This window comes from Bemisia tabaci, chromosome 9, assembly GCF_918797505.1.
Source record: "Bemisia tabaci chromosome 9, PGI_BMITA_v3".
NCBI classification, from domain to species: domain Eukaryota; kingdom Metazoa; phylum Arthropoda; class Insecta; order Hemiptera; family Aleyrodidae; genus Bemisia; species Bemisia tabaci.
This window is the reverse complement of record NC_092801.1, coordinates 41,908,561-41,933,089: the sequence shown is the minus strand read 5'-3', so window position 1 is coordinate 41,933,089 and position 24,529 is coordinate 41,908,561. Positions and strand designations below refer to the sequence as shown.

The window sequence follows — 24,529 nt, the reverse complement described above, 5'->3', positions numbered from 1 at the left end:
ATCATGGGAAAATCTCAAGGGAAAATATTCATAACTCTCCTCAAAAAAAAAAAAATTATCGGAGGAAAGGCAACGTCTGGAGGTTCATACAGCGTTTTTCCCTAGCACGGTAGAATAGAGAACCACCACGAAGCACCTCTCCACGCACGAGCGACGAGGCAACTGGGCAGACGTGCAGTCCAAATCAGTGGTCGGCGGAATACAAATCAGCTAACGGTCGAAATGTCATCAACACCAACACCGATAAAGCACGGAACGGGGGGTCGCGCAGTCGCACCCATTAGCGACGCCGCGCGCCGCGCCGCATAAGCGCAGCGTCAATAGAGTAGACAGAGTAGACAGTAGAAAGTGCTCGAGCGTCGCGTCACCCCTGGCCGAGGAGGGCCCTCAGCCCTGGGTCCTGAGCCTGGAGTCGCCGTGCGGCCCGCAATCAGTATAGTTCTTCGTCCGTGTCGTGTCCGTTGTGCGGTTCATGTCTCGCACCCAAGTTCACCACCTTGACCTCACGCCCGTCCTTTGACCCCTGGTTGGACTCAGCTACTCACATGTCGCCGTCTGGACTGTCTTAATTCGAGGTGAGTGAAATGTGGATTTTAAAGGATTTTGGATGTTTGGTATCGCTGAAAATAATTTTCTTGAGGTATTACTTTGACTTAAAGCGTCGCATAGTGGATCGAGGCAATAGGCGAGGTCGGACAAAATTTGGAAACTTTAATGCTTATAACTCCGTTTATATAAAATTTTGAGGTTCTCGAAGTTGTTTAATTGGTCTCCTCGTGAAATTTACCTCGAGGAGCACCCCTCAAAATTTAAAATGTGACGAAATAAACTTCAAAATTTGCAATCTTAGTTTAAAATTTCATGTCCGACCTCTCTGATTGCCTCAATCCACTGTGCGTCGTTTCTAATCGACAATTTTTTTTTTTTTATTTTTTTTTTACTTTCATCCGTGCGGATTTAACTGAAAGTGAGCTTTTTTAGTAAAAAAAATGTTGTTTTGCTATCGTTTTCTTAACGTAAACTTACCCTTTGTTGCATGAGCTACTCGTTGATTTAGGAGGGAAAATTCACATTGTACAGTATTTTTTCGACGTCGTTAGAGTCGGTTAGAATCGATTTTTATGGGTTTTTTAAAAGTAAAGAGATCAGATTTAAAATGTTCCTCAAAACTCATTTCTTGCTTCGATTCAATTTAATACCCCAGCACAGAAATAAAGCTGAAAACCATTTGTTGCTTTCATGCAACGCTATGCAATAAAAGGTTAACAATAGCAAAGTGAAAGTAATGTCTCGAGAAAAATGTTTAGTGATGCTCCCCGCCCGTCCTTTCTGAATCAAGAATATTTTTTTAAAATAATTTTAAAATGTTTTCAACATTTGTCTTATTCTGTTCTAAATTGTTCAAAATATTGTAGACAATCGTTAAAAATCAGTGTGAGGAAAGTGCTCAAAGCTTTTAAGTGCTCAAAGCAATTTTTTTGGCAGTTGCCCGTCACCGCGAGTTTCCGGTGTCTCGTTTCGTGTTCTCGATATGATTTGACCAATTTTTTTCGGTAATTTTACCAAATCCCGCAGAAAATCGCTGTTTTCGGGCAGTACGTGTTTGCGCCTTCGAAATAATTGCAAAATATGCAAAATGTACCTTGCAATTTCACTTTTTTTCTTTTCTCAAAGAATCCGCACGAACCCCAATTCCCTTTATTTTTATAATGTTCATACTACTATGGGGGCTTGCATTAGATACAATCCACATTAACATCTCCGTTCAAGTTCCCAATCTCATACGCTGAAAAAAAGTATGGTAACATTTAACATAAATCTACCTAATTTGATTTCAAAGTGATACTATTTAGTGAAAATAACCAGAATTTTAGAATTATTTATCAGAGCTCTGGTGATACTTACCATATTATTGTAAATGTTACCAAGGAGTCTGGTTTTCATTGTTATACTAAAATCACCGTGTTAGAGTATGGTAAAATCTGCCATATTTTTCCATTGTAAAATTTGATTGATGATTGTGGCTGCGATTTAAAAAAAAATCAATTTATCCGAAGAAAGTTTGAGAGAGAGAGACCCTGTTTACCCCTATCATAGCTAAACTTAGAACTTTTTCTTAAAAGCAGAATTGCTCACTCCAGTAAAATAATTGGCCATAGAGTATAAGTCAAGAGGCATCCTTACAAGAAAAATCAAGGCGGAAAAAATAAAAAATTTCCTAAAAAAATTGTATTTTGGAAGATGGCTTCAATCGAATGCTCACAAGGTTTTTTTACTGGGATCGGCAAAGTGTGAAGTTCATCGTTGCGTGACCCCGTTCATTGATGAACCGACTTCTTTTGGACGTATTTCTATCAAACTGAACTATGTGCATCATGACGTGAGCCCTGTTATGCATGTATTCTTATGGGTCTCAGGGCTCGTGTCTTAATGCACATAGTTCTGTTTGATAGAAATACTTCCTTTTCAAAGTCAGTCCTTGTGACAATACCATAGAGTTCACCATTGCGTTCCCATTCAGTCACGTACTTCACACGGAGATAAGGCTAATTATATGAGCAGTGTTGTCACAATGTGTTAGAATCGTGTGTGAAACAGCAGTAAGTTACAGAGCATGTAATTGCAATCTTCGTTGGGGCGATCGTCTTTATCTTCGCGAAAAGTACCTGACTACGCGAATATGTACAATCGAACATAATTTAAAGGTGCCGTTTTTGACGCCAGATTATTTTTAAAAAAAACGTAAGGAGTGAAAATGAGCGTTTCAAACTTTAAATTGGACGTATTTCTATCAAACGGAACTATTTGCATTACGACATGAGCCCTGAGACCCATAAGAATACATGCATACCAGGGCTCACGCTATAATGAACATAGTTCCGTTTGATAGAAATACGTCCAATTGACTTATTTTTTTAGAGCGATACCATAAAGTTTCAACTGGTATCCGGTTACAGGAATTTTCATTAATCTTTAAGTAAAATATGTTCAATAATTTTTCACTTGACAGCAACCTGAAAATGAAAAACAAACTGTTCACATATTTTTAATCATTTACCAACTTTTTTTAAATCCAGAAACAGGGTGCTACCTACACCTTACCTTAATTATTGAAAGTCGGTGACAAAAGTTCCTCGGCCAAAGATTTATTACCATGAAAACAAATTTACTAGCATAGTTCTCGGCGATCTTCTAATTAATTGTACGCACATATTCAATCTAATGGAATTCTATCAAAGTAGGGATTCTTTTTTATATCTAAGAAGGATTTAAATTCGTCTGAGTAAGCTTGAAGGTACATTTTAGACCTGTGAGTGTTTTTTAAAAAGTTCTACGGATTGTGCGGGTTAGGTTGTTGCAAAACTAAGGACATCGTAAGAGTCTCGTCAATAAACTGTGGGTCTTCAAGATTGATTTTTTTTCACGGTTTCCTCGCAATAACCATAACGGCAATTATTGCGTTTTCCTGATCAAGGACCCGAAAACATCAATTTGTCAATTAAAATTTCAGAATCACCTTCACGCATCATGGTCTATTGGTGAAATTGCTTCTTGCACTGTGCTGTGCGCACGAGGATGGAGGAGAATAAGCCTCGGTTTATTAGTCTCTCAGATCTCGCCTAGAGCCATTTCCACCAATGTTTTATTAGAAACCCAGGGTGGCAAAATTTCATGAAAAATGATATCTTGAAATTGCCCTGGAAATATTTCATAAAATTTCAGAAATGTATGAGACATATTGAAAAATACAGGTTCCTTTCCACGTTTCGCAAAATGTGAAAATTGTGACTTCCTCCTTTTTTGTGTGTTTGAGTGTGCACTGGAAAAAAAAACACATTGGATCTAGAGTCCAGACTTTTAAAAACATGGACAAGAAAAAATACTCTTGCTTCAATCAGATTTAAGCTTAACTCAAGAACCAAGCCTCTTAATTTGAGCGGATTTCCTTTTGATTTAAGCTTAATTCTGATTGAATCAAGAGTCCTTTTTTCTTATCAATGTTTTCAAGAGTCTGGACTCTAGATTCAATGTGTTTTTTTCCAGTGTGGGTTGCATACTCTAGTCCCTGAAAAATATGAAAAATTTCACAGCCTCATGAAATAGTTTACTGAAGTTTCCAACCTTTCATTTCTTTCATTCTAACGTTTCATGCCACCCTGAAAAGACCTTCCTGCATTAATTTTCAGATGACAAGGGGCCGGAAGTCTATTCGCCATTTCTCCAATCAGAACTCAGATCAGCTATCCTACATCTGATGGAATTTCGGTGAAGCACCAATGAAGCGAATAACCAGTCCTATTTTTCAGCTGGAATATGATCACTTCGGCCGGATGGACTCTCTTTCTACAAATCGCGTTGCTTCTAACGCAGACTCTCGGCGACATACCTCCAAATATTGTTTTCATCTTGGCCGATGACTTGGTAAACGAATTTATATAAAAATTATATTCATTATCACAGCTTCAAACGGGGAAAATCGATAATCGATCATTCACGCCTCGCAACTGTCTGTCATGCTGAGGACGAACGGAGAAAGGTGTCAATTTTTTTTTAGTAAAATGTTGATATTTAAAGGGAGCCATGAATATCTTCTCTTGAAACTTCTCAGATAACTTAAATCTGACTGTGAATTGAATTTTCTGAAAAATTGGAGAACAAATGTTCACAGATTTTCCTAAAGATTAGAATTTTATGAAAAAAATTTTGGCTACGTCTGTGGGTGTATTCGGCGTTTTTTCTTGGTATGTGTGTGGAATGTTCCTGTGGTGCACAAGGTTTGAATTATATCACAGTGGTACATGATCATCTCCAAAATATCACGTGGAAAACAAATCACACAACAAGAAGTTTGAGAATCAACTCCTAAGCAAAATATAAATGTTTTCAATCAACATTGCCTTAATGGCAAAAGTACAAATGACGTCATTTGTACCCTCTAACTCCCATTTGATCTGTGCTGAAAAGACTTGTTAATATCTCCCTCAGGAGTTAATTTCCAAACTTCCCGTTGTGTGAATTGTTTTCTATGTAAAATCTTGAAGGGAAAAAATGTATCATTTTCCTCTAATTTAGACGTTGTATAGTAGCCTATTAATATTTCGTCATAAATAACGAGGTTTGAATCTTTTCAGGGCTGGAATGATGTGGGTTTCCACGGGTCGAATGAGATCCCGACACCAAACATCGACGCTTTGGCGTTCACCGGTGTCATTCTCAATAACTACTATGTCATGCCCATCTGCACACCCTCCCGGAGTGCTCTCATGACTGGAAAACACCCCATCCATACAGGTGCGTGATTATGTGTCCAAATTCACCGCCATTTTGCCTCTCATACATACCAAAAATCATTCTCAAAAACCGCTATTATCACCATAAAAAATTAATTGGTCAAAAGAAATAATCGCGATCCCTTAAAAAATGAAAAAAGAACATTATTATGTTCTTTTTTCATTTTTTAAGGGATCTGTTACGCCAACTTGCAAGACATAGAGGGTAACGAATAGATACAACTTTTCGCACTCCAGATCTGTCCGCGTTGCGTGTTGAGTAAAATGAAGGCGTTCTGGCTTGCCGCGCAAAAAGAACACGGCATGTTACGCCAACTTACAAGACTTAGTGGGTAACGCATGGACACAACTATTCGCATTCCAGGTCTGTCCGTGTTGCGTACTGAGCAAAATGAAGGCGTTTTGGCTTGCCGCGCGTAGCATGAGAATGGGCCAGTTGCGCTAGTAACAGAATAGTGTTTTGATGCTTGATTCTTGCAGATCAACTGGACGTATTTCTACCAAAGAGACCTATGTGGAGGTGAGAAATATGCGGTGTGCTCGTTAGTCTCTGGCCGTAAGAGTGAATGAGAATAATAAAGCGCCAGTGACGTCAGCGGCAATGATGACGCCCGCGAGCGAGGGGGAGATGGTCGTCGGGGCGCTCTAACTCATGAGCCCTGTCCACAACGCTTTCTTGCCATGCCCGCGGCTCATGAGTTCCGCACTCAGCTGCACATAGGTCTGTTTGATAGAATGTAAAATCCCGCTTTTCCAATTCTTCAAAAGGAACCACGCCCACTTTTACATTGCTTCTTATGCAGATTTCTAGAGCACACCCCACATTTCTCATCGCCACATAGGTCTGTTTGGTAGAAATACGTCCAACTAAGAATAATAAGATCTGTCCAAACACAAAGGTTCATGAGGCGGGTCCTCACCTTCATTATGGGGGCGCTAGCTGAGAAAGCGTTTCAAAATTCCCATGTCACCTTTATGTTTTGTTTATTTTGAAGGGATGCAGCATACGGTGTTGTTCGGGGCGGAGCCTCGCGGTCTCCCACTCGAGGAAAAGCTGCTGCCCGAGTACCTGACCGAACTGGGCTACACGAACCACATGGTCGGCAAATGGCATCTGGGCCACTACAAAAAGGAGTACACGCCGCTCTACCGAGGATTTCAGTCCCACGTTGGATTTTGGACCGGGCACCATGACTATTTTGACCACACCGCTCATGAAACTGTACGTACTACACAAATCACGAATATTTGGACGTATTTCTGCCAAACGTAACTATGTGCATGAAAGATGTGAGTCCTGAGACCGATAAGAACACATGCGGCATAAGAGGGATCAAATCATAATGCACATAGTTACGTTTGGCAGAAATACGTTCATTTTATTGTTTAGTTTGTTTGAATTGCATTTGTTACAAAATGATATGTAGCACAATCTGAGCAGCATAGCAAGTCTCATACGTCATTTTACCGAGCTTATCCTTAATTTCTGAAGTCTGATAAAACCAGTTAGTCAAACTCGTTCGTTTGGTGAGTTTCACAAATGGACATATTTCTGTCAAACGGACCTAAGCGCCATAGGGTGAGGATGGTAGCGGGGGGCTTGGATTGGCGGCGAAACCGGGCGTCGGGCTCATTCCGTCCTATTCTCGCAATGCTTTTCCACGGCGCTTAGTTCCGTTTGACAGAACGCGCTATCCGACATTCGAAAATTCCTCAGAAGGAACTCGAATCGGCGCTTAGTTCCGTTTGACAGAAATACGTCCAAATATTTGACCGTCTGAGTGAAGCCTCAACTTCTCCCGAGTTTGAGCTTTTTACTCCTGATCAAAGCCTCCTACACGGAGAAAAAAACTTTGTGCGTGGGACCCGAAGTTTAGGTCATATGGATCTCTGAAGTTTTCGGCTTGACCATCTGAACACTTTAGGTCCAGCTGCTGAGGTTTGGATCACACATCTGAAACTTCAGTTCTTACATCTGAAGTACTTCGGGTTTCACATCCGAAAAACTTCAGCTCTCACGTCTGAAGTACTTCAGATGTAAGGACTGAAGGTTCAGATGTGTGATCCGAACCTCGACAGCTATACCTAAAGTGTTCAGAAGCTCAATCCGAAAACTTCAGAGATCCATATGACCTAAACTTCGGGTCCCACGCACGAGGTTTTTTTCTCCGTGTAGTTTTGCATCCTCTTCGTATTGCAGGGTACCTGGGGCCTGGATATGCGGCGCGGGCTGGAGGTTGCCTACGACTTGCACGGTCAATACTCGACGGAGATATTTTCGCGGGAGGCAAGCGCCATCATCCGCGCTCACAACACTTCGACGCCGCTCTTCCTGTACGTGGCGCACGCTGCCATGCACTCCTCCAACCCCTACAGCCCCATCCCTGTGCCTGATGCTCTTGCAGCCTCACCCATATTCAGCCATATCCATGACTTTCACCGGAGACAATATGCTAGTAAGTATCGCACTCGTAATAGATTTCACACGCACTGAAAAAAAAAATCGGTGTATTCACTAAGAAAAGGGTAAAATTACCAAGAATTCAGGGTTCTATTTGATCCCAGTTTTTTCTTGGTAAAATTACCATATATGGAATTGGTAATTTTACCGAGAAATCTCGGTCAAATTATTGACTTTCTCGGTAATTTCACTGGACCCCGGTAAAAACGCCAATATTTTCTATCGACTGTGGTAGAATTACCGAGATAAAATGGCAGAGTTACCGAGAAGTGATTACCAATAAAAGTGGTATTCTTACCTGAAAAAAACAGTAAAAATACAGGTTTTTAGGTAAGCTTACCAGTCTGTCTTGGTAAAATTACCAATAATTGGTAAAAAAAAGTGAGATGGTAAAGGTACCAACAGACTTTGGTAAAAACGCCGAGAATTTTTTTTCAGTGCGGAGAAAAAAACTTCGTGCATGGGACCCGAAGTTGAGGTCATATGGATCTCTGAGGTTTTTGGATCACGAACCTAAAAACTTGAGGTCGAGCTGCCGAAGTTCGAGTCAGACATCTGAACTACTTCGATGTATACCCAAGGGTGCGGGTCACACATCTGAAGTACTCCGGTACACGAACTTCGGCAGCTCGACCTCAAGTTTTCGGATGCGTGATCAGAAAACTGCAGAGATCCATATGACTTCAACTTCAAATCCCGTGCACGAAGTTTTTTTTCTCCGTGTAATGCTTAAGAATAATACACAGAAGCTAAAGTCACACGATCAAACGCGGTGCTATTAATATATCAAGATTACTGCCGTGCTAAGGAAGAACACCGTATGAGCCTTAAGACGTTGCTAAATTGACTTCGATAGAAACAGAATTTACTAGGGAAATTGTGAAACTACTAGGAATTACTAAGAAGAAAATTGTGTGTGGGAAATGTGTGTCCCTCCCCCTTAATTTTTTTTTCGCACAATTTTGCACACAATTGAATCTGAAATATCTGAAAGTTTCAAAGAAAAATATGCATACATTTGGTCAAAAATACATGTTTTAGAAAGGAGAATTTGGCAACTCTCGAATGTTCATACGGCGTTTCTCCTTAGCATGGCAGATTAGGTGCCGTGATTGGCTAATGTGATGACTTGGACCTCGGACTGGATACTATACAAGCTAAAAGCTCTAATACATTCGTATTAGCCGGAACTCTAGTGATTCTTACCATAATTTGGTAAACACTACCATAGGGTTTGGTGCTTATTACCATACTCGCTTCAAAGTATGGTAAAATCGAACCATATTTTTTTAGTGGATGAGGAACGTTGACTGGAAGAAATCGCTTAACCGAAATTTCGCTTGTCAATTTTGAGAAAACTACACCACCGTCAAAAAGTAGATTATAGAAAACCGATTATCGTCCTCCTTTCTTTGATACCAGGAGCATTAAATAAACGTATAACAGATAAATTTATTCTAAATTTGTGAACCCCCTATTCGCCATCTTGTTTTTGAGCCGGTGCGCCATTTGAACGCAATATAGTGAAATTTGAACGCTAAATCGCATATTAGCGCCTTCCAAAACCGCGAGATACTTCATGCATTGCGCGTGCAGCACGGTGCGCGGAAGGCATAGTAGCGCCTTACAAGTCTGCAGGATACTTCGTGCATTGCGCGTAGACCACGGTGCACGCTCGAGTCGTTGAAAAGTCGTGTCCGCCATGATGAGCCGGTGCGCGATTTGAACGCAATATGACTGGTATTCTGCCGTGCTAAGGAAGAACGCCGTATGAGCCTTCAGACGTTGCCATATTTCCTTCCCTAAAAAACGAATTCACTGGGAAAATGTTTAATATTTTTCTCAAAATTTTCAAGATAATTTTGTTTGCAATTTAGTTAATAATATCTGAAAATTTCAAGGAAAAATAAGATTAACTTTCCCCGAAAATACATGTTTTACCCGAACTCCCGAATTTTCATACGGCGGTTTTCCTTAGCACGGCAGTATTCTAGAATTCTATATGCAGGTCGAAATCAATAAGCGCTAAGCGCTTAAAATACGTACCTAAAATTGATCATTGACGACTTGAGACAGCTCGTTAAGAATTTTTGGTACTGTAGAAATTCGAGAAATATTGCGTCCAGAGTTTTAACCTGGAAAGAACAAAGGCCAGACTAGTTCTGCAAGTCGCGCTTTTGGGTTTAAGGCTGATGGTCTTTATCCAGAGAAGTCTTTGTAGTATATAGCCGCTCAGTACCAGTAGATCTCAGTGGCGTGGCGTGAATTGCGATACATCGATTTTAAGCCATATAAACCTACGGAAAAGGATCGATAAATAGGGTGTTCGCAGCGAACACCTAAATAATCGATTCTTTATCGTAGGTTTAAATGGCATAACAATCGATATATCGCAATTCACGCCACGCCACTGGTAGATCTCTAGTAGAAAATGCATCACTAAAAGGACAAAGGAGCGCTCCAACCTTATCCACCTGAAAAAATAAAATAAAACAAGGAAACCATACGCGTATACTTTCTCGGATGATTTGCAATTTTTACAACTAACAAATGTCAATTTTACAGTCGCGTTGCATAAATTGGACGAGTCCGTTGGTATGGTCGTGGAGGCACTAAGCGAGAGGAAAATGCTAGAGAATACGATTATTGTCTTTTCTTCGGATAACGGCGGCCCTGCGGCTGGTTTCAATCTCAACGCAGCATCCAACTGGCCCCTCAGAGGCGTAAGTTATAATCTCTCGTTATTCCAATTTCACTTGTTGAGCGTTCACCACGTTAGTAGTGTACGCTCTTTCCCGTCGTTTTGCATCGGGCATGTTACTAATGTATCGATTGGTAAAGGCCCGCACTGCTCCATGGGAATCGGCGCCATTTTTCGTGGCGGGAAGCAATACCTAGTTTCTCAATTTTTGTATGTACCATTTCTACCTTTTTTCTCCTATTTTGTCCACTTTATGTAATGCTTATAGGCTTGTCTTCGAGAAATTAATATCTTTACGTTTTAAAACACCTCAACGTACTTTTATTTAATGACTCTTTCAAGGATCGTTCAAATTTTTTGTCGTCGTAGTTCTAGAAAAATCTCTGGGTACAAACGTTGGAACCATCGTCTTGTTTTTTCTTACATCACTTGATTTTTGAAAAACTTTTTGCCCTTTTGTCCTTTGTTTTTGAAAAAAAGTTTAAGGGTCGAAAATCCCAAGAAATTTGGATATGCATTTCCCGCTTCCTTTCGTGTGTATGTGACGTCAGTGGCCAGTGGTGTAGAGTGTTTTGCAACAAATCGATTGACCTGCCATTTAAAGCTGTGGAAAAGGGTCGATAGACAGGGTGTTCGCAACGATCACCTTCTTAATCGATTCTTTACGATAGTTTCAAATGGGGAAATATCAATTAGCGATCATTTAACGTCACCACTGAAAACTTCCCCATGGAAAGGAACTATAGGAATAAGGGACAAAAATGTACACCCCTCTAAAGCTACATGTACCAATTATATAACAAAACCTTGTTCAATCGAGTATGAAACGCCAAAGCGCCGACAGAGCAACTATTCGAACGTCGAGGTAGTCAAATTGCCTATGTGCGCAATTGAAGGCGATTTATTCGCGGTAGCGCTAGACTGCCTAACATGGAGAGAATTGTCAAAGCTGTCAAATTGCCTATGCGCGCAATTGAAGGTGATTAATGCGCGGTAGCGCTAGACTGCCTAAAATGGAGAATATTGTCATTTCGATCATTTAAACACAGACATACGATACTGCGCTCCTCTCTGATTGGTCTGTGAATTTTTGGCTTTCATTGCGCTTTCATGACTCTCATGAGGGTCCCCTGAATGTTGCAGGTAAAAAACACTTTATGGGAAGGGGGAGTTCGTGGTGCTGGGCTGATTTGGAGCAGCGCCTTTGAGAATCCAGGTCGAGTTTCTTCGCAACTTATGGATATCACTGATTGGCTTCCTACACTCGTTGCAGCAGCGAATGGCACTTTTGACAGGTAATACTTAACTTTTGAATATACTCTTTATTGTCGATATTTATGGTAGGTTCAACTACTCCTTGAATAGGTTGCATAACTCAATTTTACTTATAAGTTAGTCGAAGACAATGGGGACCTAGTGAATGGGAGAGGTCGGGAAAAATCTGGAAACTTATGAGAAACTTAAAATTTCGAAAAAATGAAACAAAATAGTTTCAGAGTGGTTCCATTGGTTTTTTAGTGAAACTTACTTTCAAAAACACCCCTTGAAATTGAATTTGTGACGGAATAAACTTCTGAATTTGAAATGATAGCCAAAAATTTCATGTCCGACCTCTTCTATTAGCTCCGTCCACTGCCCGGTGGCAAGTAGCAAGCTGCATGCGTTTCAACCCGTTAAATTGCAATGATTCGCATAGCCATAGTAAAGAGTTCATTGATGCTGAACTTCAAGAGCACCACTTTTGAGCGCCTTCGAATCTCGGTGATACTTTCCGCTTTGCTAAGCAGTTAGTTTAGTTGCCTAGTCGAACCAAATCCAATATTAAGGTCACTGATTTCACTAGGTGAGTACTCGCACTACGTGGTGCCGCTAATTCAAGGAGAAAAAATGTATATTTGAATTCCATGCATAACAATGAGTACTTCGTATCCTAATTATTTACTTCTGAATGTTTAAATTATTTTATTCAACACAAATAGATTGCACTTTGCCGGTGACTGCTACTTACACGTCGCAGATAAATATTTTCAAACGCGTAATACATCGTTACCAATCTTAAATTAATATGATTGTTTTGTAAACGTTGTGCCATGGAGACCAGTCTTGAAGCGTAAACAATCAGTGGAAGCGTGTCTCACAATGAAACATTTTGGTTCGCCGGCCTTGAGAAAAATAGAGGAAAAATAACAAATACATATTTTATAAGCATACATAATAAATATTTTGGGTAATTATTTTGGGCTAGCGATTGGGATGGGTCTTGATCCTTTTCATTTTTGATGAATTTCAATTTTTGTTAAACTTGACTGAGTAAGTTTTATGTTTTATCTGCTTTAAACTAATTCCACTAATTTTATTATATGATATGCCTTCTTTCTCAAGATTTTTTATTAGAATGATAGGTCAAAAATATATGGCAGGCTTATGGGTTTAAATAATTGTGTTATTCCGGAAATAACGGGTTATTCTTATCTATAATTGATAATTAATACCTGCTGAATTAATGATGGATTAAGAATGAGGTCAAATTTTTTTATTGGACGGTCTTTCTCTGGATAAGCTTAGATCTATTTTCATGTAGAATATGACAAACTCTGATCCTAGATATCGTGATACGCTAATTTTTCTGTTGGTTGTCGAGCAGCGACATTGATGGGATCGATGGGCAGGATGTGTGGAGTTCGTTGGTAAGCGAGGATGACTCGGTGAACAGGACGTTGCTCATCCATAACATTGATGACATCTACAGAAGTTCAGCCATTCGCTTTGGCCAGTGGAAGCTCGTCAAAGGTAGGTGAACATTTTCAACCGCATGCGTTACAAGCATACAGATAACAGTGTTGATAAAACTGTCGCAGAGGTTTGCGTCGCATTAAGAAAGAGGTGTGTGAAAAAACGGCCAAAAATGCCTCAAGGCATTTTCGAATTTTGATCACTTGGGGTGATACAGTAGCTTCCCAGACGCCCAAAACCGGTCGCCGTTTTGCTTAGAAGCGCCGGGTTGCGACGTTGCCATTTTTTAAAGTGGAAACCTTTAAAAATTCATATCTCCGCCGCATCTCAACCGATTTCAATGAACTTTTTTTTAAAATGTTCCTCTTAAATAGAGCTTTCTAGTGGTATATAGTTTTCTGGGGTTTACTTGGCTTTAAGTGGCACTTACGCGGTTTTAGCACTTCTTGATAGACACAAAAATGTAGTTTTTATTTTACCACGATCGTGGAATCGACGGAATCTAAACAAAAACCAGTCTAAATGAAAGTTCAGATTCTCACCTTTCTAACGAGCACAAGATCATCCCGGGGAAACGTTTAGTTTCCGAGATATGACCGCTCAAAGTTGGTCACATTCGCTTTTGCGCAATGTGAATGCGCCTCATCACTAAGTCATTCGCGAACTGGGGGTCCCTTATGTTCAATTTACGTTGAAATAATTACACAGAGCAGTAAGGTGTACAACACGAGCCGTATTTTCACCTTCGGCTGCTGATGTGCGACGTTGCCATTTTTTTAAGTGAAAACTCTTAAAAATGCATAACTCCGCTGCATTTCAACCGATTTCAATGAACTTTTTTTTAAAATGTTCCTCTTAAATAGAGCTCTCTAACGGTATTTAGGTCTCTGGATTTTATTGATTTCAGGGCGGCACTTAGGTCGTTTATATGGTTTTTTGCAGAGATTTTTCATATAAATTATTGAGTTGCTATTTTTTTTTCTTTTTTTTCGGAAGGGGGTCTGTATTTCCCCCGATTTTTTTTAACATTCAAACTAGATCGGAAGATCACCATCGCTTAAAGTATAATGCAAAAATCTTGGTAAATTAACAACACCAACTTCCCTTGTACAATGAGAGCGTCGCTTTCAATATTTGTACACGTAAGAATAGTGATTAAAAGAATCCCTTTTTTCAAAGTTCTTTCTTTTAAATTTTGTCATTTCAAACCCTCCCACAACCCGCGGAAAAAAAAAATAAAAAAAAAAATAAAAAATAGCAACACTATTTTCTATATGAAAAATCTCTGCAAAGAACCATATAAACGACCTAAGTGCCGCCTTGAAGTCAATAAAATCCAGAGACCTAAAACCGTTAGAGAGCTCTATTTAAGAGGAACATTTTAAAAAAAAGTTCATTGAAATCGGTTGAGATGCGGCGGAGATATGAATTTTTAAAGGTTTCCACTTTAAAAAATGGCAACGTCGCAACCCGGCGCTTCTAAGCAAAACGGCGACCGGTTTTGGGCGTCTGGGAAGCTACTGTATCACCCCAAGTGATCAAAATTCGAAAATGCCTTGAGGCATTTTTGGCCGTTTTTTCACACACCTCTTTGTGTTTTTGATTTTGTTAAATTCGAGCGCTTAGATCACTTAAAGAAGCGTGATAAACATGAAACCATGAAAGATACAAATGTAAAGGTATCAAGATGTCACGAGAAGTCTAACGTTTCATAATTTTAATGGTCGCAAGAGCTCTTCACTGTATCATTAAAAAAATGTAGTGATAATGATTGTATTTCATTCATATAAATGAAACTTGTCATGGCATTCACATGCTGGGGTGTGTTTGCTTACGTTTGAAATTGTTATGCGAATTTTTCAATTTTTCATGCGAATTCAATGAAATTTTTTGAAAATTTTACAAGAACCAAGGCTCCGGGACATTTCGTCAACGATTTTTTGTCCGCGCACCTGTTTTGTCCAGTAGTTTACGTTTACGCGTAAAATAAGCAACTGTGCCTTGGTCCAAGCATTATATTTTAGTCCGTATGTAAAATCATATTATTGAGACTATCGAAATGAGAAAATTGAAAGAGAAGAAGGTGTTGTTATGGTGATTAATTGCTTAAATGAAATGTTACTTTCTCCTTTTGATTCATCTTTTCAAATTGTCATTGGTGAATATTTGCTTTTATTTCTATCCTTAAATTTTTTGATATAAAGTATACCTTACATACACCTTTTTTTAATGAAATTGATTACTTCATTTTAAAAACAATTACATTTTTAAAACGTGGCAAGTACTTTCTAAGAGATGGGATCGATATTAATATCATTTAGCCGCAGTGTTGTTGAAAGACTGACTCCGCGAGTTTAGGTATTAGAGCCGAACACAGAGCGGAACGGCCTACAAACCTAAGTGGATACTTCACGCATTGCGCAATGCTTGAAGTATCCACTTAGGTTTGTAGGCGCTAATGCACGGTGCGCGTTGACCGTCCTCCCGCCGCGCCGAGCCGCAGCGTGCCGCGGCGCCTTAAGCAACTATTTCACAACAGAGGTGTTGCACAGTATCATACGAAATTGAAGGCGCTCCAGCATGTTAAGGATGACAGGCATCCTTTAAGAGTACGGAGTTTCCCTCGCAAAATAAATCAAGATACTCCGGCACAAAAAGAGAGCGGTAGTCCAAAAACTCAGTAAGTATTTAATAACGTTTAGCATAATTTTTTAATGTTATTAGAGAAAAAAGTAACTCAATCTAAGCAGATTGCGTATGCAGTCAAGAAGAATTTATTTTAAATCAAGACAAAAGTAGCTGAATGAAAGCGGGTTTCTGTTTGATGTGAGTGATTTTTCTTTTCATGTAAGCATCTTTTCTTAAACAAACATTATTTTCTTTATTAATTCATGAAGAAATTCTCTCGGCGGTAAATTCGAGCTTAGATCTGCTTGAATCAAGTCACTTTTTCCTCTTATGAAGTTCAAAAATCATGCTAAACGTTCTTGAATACAGACACTAGGACTTACACGTATCCACATGTGGATTTATTACCTTTAGGTCTCTATTGGTAAGTGGACCAAAACTCCCCTGCCGAAAAAACGCGTGGACGTAAACTGCTACAAAAACAGGTGCGTGAACAAAAAATCGTTGTCAAAATGTCCTATAAACTGAAATAATCCTCGTAAGTAATGAAGTATCTTTTTTCAGTAACCTCAATTGCCGCTCGCCTAAGGAAGTTTGCCTACCTCAAAACTAAAGGCAAATCTTTAAACTATTCAATGTCTTTGCTTTAAACTCACGTTAATATTACAACTTTTCAACCTTGAGTTCACATTAATACATAGATCGAATCGCTTGTTTATTATGTCTGTGTTAAAAAAAAAAAAAAAAAAAAAAAAAAAAAAAAAAAAATTCTCAACTTTCCAGGGACAAATTACGAAGGCAAATGGGACGGCTGGTATGGTCCCTCCGGAAGAAATCTGCATCACTATGATATTGATCTCATTTTAAATAGTCACACTGGCAGAGCCCTGAAAAAAATTCACAGAGCTCCTACACCAGAACAGGTACCTTCCTTTCTTTCTATTGGGGGGGGGGGGGGGGGGGGGCGCTTCGATGGCCGAATCGGCTGCCTAAAAAGGAAGCCATTTTTTGAGGGTTCTTTGAGAAATTCGTACAATTATCGGCTCTCAGGAAATTAACACATGGCTAAAATGGATAGTATAAGTTTCAAGCGCTTGACATAATTGTATGTAGGAAACTCAGGCATTAAAATATTAAGTCAATTTCTTTTCATAATAATATGACGGAATTTACTACTGGTGATTTAGCTTCTGTAGCCCTAAAATACTTTCAAGCGCTTGACATAATTGTATGTAGGAAACTCAGGCATTAAAATATTAAGTCAATTTCTTTTCATAATAATATGACGGAATTTACTACTGGTGATTTAGCTTCTGTAGCCCTAAAATACTTTTAAATCGCCTTTATTTTCCAGGACCCAGACAGAAATTCTTACGAGGAAGCCCCTTGCAAGAGACGATTTTTTTGTAATTTCCCTCAATTTTTGCTCCGTTACATATAATTGAATTGCTTGTCAAATTCTGAGATTAATTATACTTAATTATAATTTGCATTTCTTATTATTCCTTCATTTTATTTTTTGTATGGAGAAGTCGAGTATAGTGAATTAGTTGCCGAACACCCTGTGTACAGTAGATACTTAATTGCAGCTGATGAATTCACCCTTGTGTTTTAGATCTCGAATTTGAGACGAGAGTCTGAGGTAGTCTGTTCGCACCGGTCCAGTAACGACAGTGCTCCTTGCTTCCCCCTCAAAAAACCGTGTTTGTTCAATATCGAGGAGGATCCATGTGAGAGATATAACCTCGCGGAAAGGTGAGTCTGCTCTCTCACACTATTGACATCATACTCGCCGTTCCTCATTTGTAAAAAAAGAAGAAGAAAAGAGAACGAATATTGTAACAGAATCGAACGGAAAAGCACACAGTCCCTATTTCGCAAAAAACTTTAGTCAAGGAGCCTTACAATCAAATGCCTGCGCACTATAATTGGATCATATTTTGCAATAAGGAACCACTATTTCTGGCCCATTTTAGAAACAACATACATGCCATTGGTTTCCCTATGCAGATGTGTGCTTTCATAGAAGAGCCAGAGATAGTGGTTCCTTACTGCAAAATGTAATCCAATTCGTCATCTTGCGGCCACACAAGCGCCATACAACGTTTCAAAATTTCCACCGCCATTTTATTTTTTACATAGAAGCTTTTGGTTGAATCTGTTTGAAGATTTCACTGAATCATATCGGCATAGTACAAAGAAAATTCAGTGGATTTTTTGGACAGCTTCGTTGAAAAATGTCTCTGTAAAAAATAAAAGGGCGATGGAAATTTTGAAACGTTCCATGGTGCTTGTGATACTTTGGCCGGAAGGTGACGAAGTATACAATCCCCATTTTGCAAAAAACCTCAGTAAAGGAGCCTTGGCATGAGATTTCTGCACACTAACCACGAAATCACCGATTTCCTGCACCCAGAAAGATTTGGAAATAAATTGTTACTAAATGTCTTATCGATGGCCAAAGTACAAAATCACGTATTTCTATTGCAACGTTCAAAATTTCCGTTCCTACTTTTTTTTCAAAGAGGAACAAGGCAACTTTAAAGCTTGAAATTAATACAGAATATTCTACCAGTAGAGAGGGAAATTCAGAAAAGTGTTCAAGACAATACGATGACCATAGTTTTCCAAAGAAAAAACATAGTACGTACGTACAGGAAATTTGCAACGTCGCAAACGGAGATACGTGGCTTCGCATTTTGGCCATCGGTATGTGTTCACAATCAATTATAAACACCCTAATGGAGAAAACAGAGCCTAGCATCCAATTTTTCAAGATGGAGTTATATACAAATTATTAATCTTAGGAAAGATTTTCGGCCGTAGCGGTGAACCCAGGTTTTTTGTCAAACGCCTGCGCAAAAATAGATACATTTTGAAGATGTAGGTACCAAGTTTTGCATGGTTTTAAAAAGATTTATCATAGATTTTCAATAGTATATTATCCTTCGTCGAATTTTTCAAAACAAAAAAAAGAAAGAAAGAAAAAAAAAGCAATTCGATATGGATGCTGAATGTTGTGAAGCTGAAATGTTTGTAAAATATGAATATACACGGAATTAAGCATTTGGAAACGATCAACCATTTTACACAAAATTTTAAATTGCATATTTGGATTGTCTATCTAAAAATCGAGGAAAATCACAAATTTGTGATAAAAAATGGAATAATTATTTACTAACTTATTTCGACGTTTTACAACATGATTCAACGATTAGTTCATGATGAAAACACGAAAAGACACAGATCCTAGAACAACTAACAATATGGATTGCATTTTGCAAAAAGGAACCACTAGCATTGCAATGATGCTAAGATTGTGCAACTTCATCTTTTGCAATAAAATTGCGGAAATCGTGAAAAACTATGAAATTTAGATGGTAATTTTTGTCTTAAATTTACAGTTTTCAGCGATTAAAATAGAAACTATTAATGGATAATCGGGTTTTTCCTCCAGGACAAAAGAAGTTGCACAATCTTAGCAACATTGCAATGCTAGTGGTTCTTTTTTGCAAAATGCAATCCGCAATTGTAGTGCGGAGGATGCGTTTTTGCCTACCTCGATAATTGAAGGCGAAATGACATGGTGGTGTAATGCCCGGAACTCCTCATTTGTGTCGTTCCTTCCTTCTCCTTTTCGGTTCGTAAACACCGAAGACACTTTGGTTCTCAAATGATGACTTTTCCTATTTGTCCTTTCAGAGAGCCTGAGCTGTTGATGGATTTACTCGACCTTTTACGAAAGGTGAACGAGACGGCAGTGCCCCCTGGAAACTTGCCCGCTGGATCCACAGGGTTTGCCCCAACGCTGGGGATATGTTTGGACTAATTTTGGAGACCTCATCACTGAAAATGATGTTATGTAACACCTGATGTTCCTGATCTCGTGGATTTTGTAGACCCAAAGTTGTTATCCTTATAGTCGTCGATTAAATCTCTTGGGGAAAAACAAGTATTTATAATATTTATTTTAACATCGGTAACCCTTAGGTTAAAGAGATTAGGTTAAAAAGATGCTTGATTGGGTTCCTCCCGGGAGGAGACGTAGGGGACGCCCAGTGAGAGGTTGACGACAGGGGGTGTTGAGTGAGATGAGGGAGTGTCAACTCCCTGATGACCTGTGGGAAGACCGAGCTTTGTGGCGATTGGGCGTCGTAGAGCGCCGAAGAGCGCTGTAAAAGCGACTCATATGTACATATCGACGGTGAAACTACCAAACCACGTATCTCGTTTGCGGTGTTTAAAAATCTACGCTCGCATTTTATTTTTTTTAAGTAGACCAAATCAATATCATTCCCTGAAATTTTCACAGAATTTTCTCCCCACGAAGAGGAAAAATCACAGAAAATTTCAAGACTGGACGTTCAGTAGTTTTTCATTTAAAAAATAAAGTATGACAGGAAGTCTGCGACGTCGCAAACCGAGATACGTGGTTTGGTAGTTTCATCGTCGATATGTAACCCTTAGGTGCCCAAAACTTGTTTAAATTGCTGACTAATGTGCGACTTTACGTAGGTATCTCTATTAAAATGTTGGGATATTCCCGGTCCTTATTTCATTTTTTCGAACACGAAAAAAACTAAATTGCTGATTTAACAATTAAATTGCTAAAAAAAAGTGACTGCAATGTTTCAATGTAGATTTTACAACAAAAAAATGTCTCTTTAACCACTCTTGTAAGCTAATTTACTTAACCACGGGGTTTGTTAAAGTAGCATTTTTTTGTTGTAAAATTTACATTGAAACATTGCAGTCACTTTGTTTTAGCGATTTAATTGTTAAATCAGCAATTTAATTTTTTCCGTGGAGAGAAACAAGTCAACTTCAAAGCTTGAAATTTATACGCCCTCGCGTGATTTCCAAGGGGAGGTGCTCGGTTTTAGTCCTATCGGAGAGCTTTCGATTTCGACCCCGGAAATTTAGTCAATGGAACTACGTCAGGAATTACTATTTCGAGATTGATGTCCAACCCCGCGTAGTTCAAGGTGTAGAATCAATGCGCCCGGCCCAGAGGCTCTCTGTGGCGTCTTAAGCCGAGAAACTCTCAATAGTCCAGGCGCCTGGTAAGTCTACCTGGAATTTTGGGTACACAGCGATTTTTTTGGCTTACTTTATGTTTTTTGGGTCGCTGAATCCAAATCTGAAGTTTCCTACCGCGTATCTGGTGAGCATTTTCCGCCTTATTGAAAAAATTGCCTAAAAAGGCCTTTTTTGCGGTTTTTTTTATACAGCGGCTACGCATGAGAAAAAGTCCCGGATTTAGTTAATGTTTTGAATAGCTGACATAATTTGGAAGAAAATGGATATGAATATGCTAGGTTTGCTCAAAAATTGAGGAACCTCGGAACTCGGAACTTTGGAACGCTTCGGAACTTGGCTGACCACGGCGAGCCGGATCGCGCGTTGACGGGTGCGCCGCGAAAACGTGAATGGGCGCGATGTTCACGATGCTGTATCTTCCTCAATTTTTGAGGAAACCTAGCATATGTATGCACTTATTTCTTCCAAATTATGTCAGCTAATCAAAACATTAACTAAATTCGGGACTTTTTCTCATGCGTAGCCGCTATGTCCAAAAAACCGCAAAAAACCCCTTTTTAGGCAATTTTTTCAATATGGTGAAAAATGTTCACCAGATACGCGGTAGGAAACTTCAGATTCGGATTCAGCGACCCAAAAAACATGAAGTAAGCCAAAAAAGTCGATGTGTACCCGAAATTCCAGGTAGCCTCATTTTTAGCTACCAGGCGCCTGGACTACTACTTCAATATTAAGCTTCCATCGCATTGCTAAGGCGCAGGGATACGACTATTTGAACACTCCGGAACGCGTGAGGTATCACGCCTGAATTGAAGGCGTTTTGGAATCTTCTGTATTTAAATGACAAGATTTTCCAAATTGTTATGCATTAATTTTTTAATATTACCCTTTATTATTTAGTTAAATTACTCCTGCTTCTTAATTTTTAATAATTCTGCAAAAATTATCTATTTGCGATATACAATCGCGCCTTTAGCGCCCTTAAACTACGGCCTTAACTGTCGGAACTGTAGTAGCGGCACAAGGAAACCGAGAAACCACGCGGAAACGCTACTTCAATATTAAGCTTCCATCGCCTTCCTAAGGCGCAGGGATACAACTTTTTCAACTCTCCGGAAAGCGTAAGGTATCACACCTTAATTGAAGGCGTTTTCGAATCTTCTGTATTTACATAGATTTTCCAATATGTTTTGCATTATATTTTAGCTTTGATTACTCTTCATTATTCAGTTAAATTACTCCAGCTACTTAATTTTCAATTATTCTGCAAAAATTATCATTTTGCGAAATACAACCCTGTTTTTAGCGCCCTTAAAATACGGCCTTAACGGTCGAAACTGCAGTAGCGGCACAGGAAAACCGAGAAACCACGCGGAGACGCTACTTCAATATTAATCTTCCATCTTCTTAGTAAGGCGCAGGGATACAACAATTTGAACTCTCCGGAACGCGTGAGGTATCACGCCTCAATTGAAGGCGATTTCGAATCTTCTGTATTTACATGACGGGATTTTCCAAATTGTTTTGCATTATATTTTAGATTTGAGTATCCTTTATTATTCAGTTAAATTATTCCTGCTTCTTAATTTTTAATTATTCTGCAAAAATTATCATTTTGCGAAATACAACCCTGGCTTTAGCGCCCTCGAATCTTCCGTATTTACAAAAAACCACAAAAAAAGGCCTTTTTGGGCCATTTTTCAAAATGGCGGAAAATGCTCACCAGATACGCGGTAGGAAACTTCAGATTCGGATTCAGCGACCCAAAAAACGAAATGTTAGCCAAAAAAATCGCTGTGTACCCGAAATTACAGGTAGCCTCATTTTTACCACCAGGCGCCTGGACTACAAAACTATTATTTTTGATCCTTATTTCTGGGAGTTAATCAAATATGCGTTTTTCGCCGATGCCGCGATCAGCGACTCTTGGAGCTTTTTCGACCAGCCGTATGATCATAAATTCATCGATCATGATCCAACAGACTTGTGGAGCTTTTCGAACCGGAAAATCGGACCTCTCGAGTCATGAGTAAGTGAGTCAGAGAATTGGCTTACTTGAGTGACTTATGGACCACATCGACGGCGTAAGTCCGCAATCACATATTATCTTGTTTGCGGTGTCTGAAAATCTTCGCTTTTATGTTATTTTTTTAAAGGAGAACAAATTGACATCCTTCCTTCAAGTTTTTGCACAATTTTCTTCGCATGGTGAAGAGTTTAAAAAAAATAAAGTATAACAGGAAGTCTGCGACGTCGCAGGCCGAGTTAGGTATGTGATGCCAACTTACACCGTCGAAATGCACGAAGACAGTGCAGAGTTTCTAAAACATATCGTCTCTGTTTCGACCCTCAAAAAACTATGTAGGTAATACTTTTTTCCTATTTTCCCCCCCCCCCCAACAATTTGGCATATGTACGGTAAGAAACCTACGGCCATCAATATACGTTACATAGTGCCCGTAGAAACACAGAGGACAGCCGTGCTCCATCCATTCACGCTCTACGCCTTTCAAATGGACAAGTGAACGAAGTACCTTATCTTCAATTTTGATTTTTCACAGTTCATTAACGAAAGCTCATTTTATCCGTGCGATACTTATTGAATTCAAAACCACTTTTGAGTAAGTTGCGATCTTACAAACGGCAACTTCTCAGTTTTGCTTGAGAATACAATGACCAAAGCAAGAAGATTTAAAAACCACAATCTAAACCGAGCGTTTGGGCTCTCTTTTTTGAAATAAGACTTACAGACAAAAAAAATCTCAAGATGCAAAAACAAAAATTGTTACTTAAACATTTATCAAAATTACGGCTCGATTGAAGGCTCCAAACTTAGAAAAAAATTTGGTGAACATCATTGTACAGGGCCACTCCGATGGGACACAGAAGAGCGCCTTCAATCCCCTGGGTAATCTGAATGCGAAAATCTGATACCACTATTCGTGCGTCACGACAGTCATTTTGCATAGCCGGCTAATTGCAGGCAAATCATTGACCCAGGGTACAGGTTACGAACTTTAGCAAAGTGATACGTGTTCTTCACGCAAGGGGTTATGGTTTGATAGGGGAGCGGCGGCTAGGTGTCATAAGGCATCAGGGAATATTGTAAAGCAAACATGTAGGTATGTCTGTAAGATCCTGATGATCAAAAGCTCCTATCTCCATTTGCCTGTCCATAAAACGTGGCAGACGTTTTCATTTGTTATAGAGATCTGGTAGGCCCCTGTTTGAAAACTCGTTCAAGAATTTTCTCAATATTAGGTAGACAATTATGACAGTACTTTACGGAGGAAGTCATACCAGTTACAATCTTTGAAAAATCAAAACGTGCGACAAATTTTTCGACAGCAGAGTGGAGATAGCAGATTTTAATACTGGGCACCTCATGTGTGCACATGCACCCACTTTAAACTCACTCCAAGTCAGGAAGATTTCTCATTGATAAGTACCTCAAAAAACAAGCTTTTATCATAAAAAAGAGAATTCCGAAATTCCTGAGGTTCCAGATAATCTTTAATCTCTAATATTACATTGAACCCTTGATACCCTCATAAATTTAATTCATGTAAATAGATAAAAATCATGAAGTTCTTGTAGTAGTTACGGTATTCTTAAGAACAGTTGCTTCAACATAAAAGAGAAGAAAAAAATCTGTTAAAAAGATTGCAAGGAATT

At 39.2% G+C, this 24,529-nt stretch overlaps 1 protein-coding gene across 1 annotated transcript; it reads left to right on the top strand.

The window, feature by feature from the left end:
* The first annotated feature begins 337 nt into the window (after positions 1-337).
* On the top strand, positions 338-19,766 carry LOC109036852 (arylsulfatase B). Its single transcript, XM_019051255.2, is given in 12 exon segments — positions 338-575; positions 4,188-4,422; positions 5,133-5,292; positions 6,287-6,513; positions 7,492-7,747; positions 10,318-10,475; positions 11,597-11,748; positions 13,098-13,243; positions 16,598-16,737; positions 17,430-17,569; positions 19,517-19,598; positions 19,600-19,766. Coding segments are annotated over 11 exon segments (1,650 nt in total). The 5' UTR covers positions 338-575; positions 4,188-4,314; the 3' UTR covers positions 19,681-19,766.
* The last annotated feature ends 4,763 nt before the right edge of the window (positions 19,767-24,529 follow it).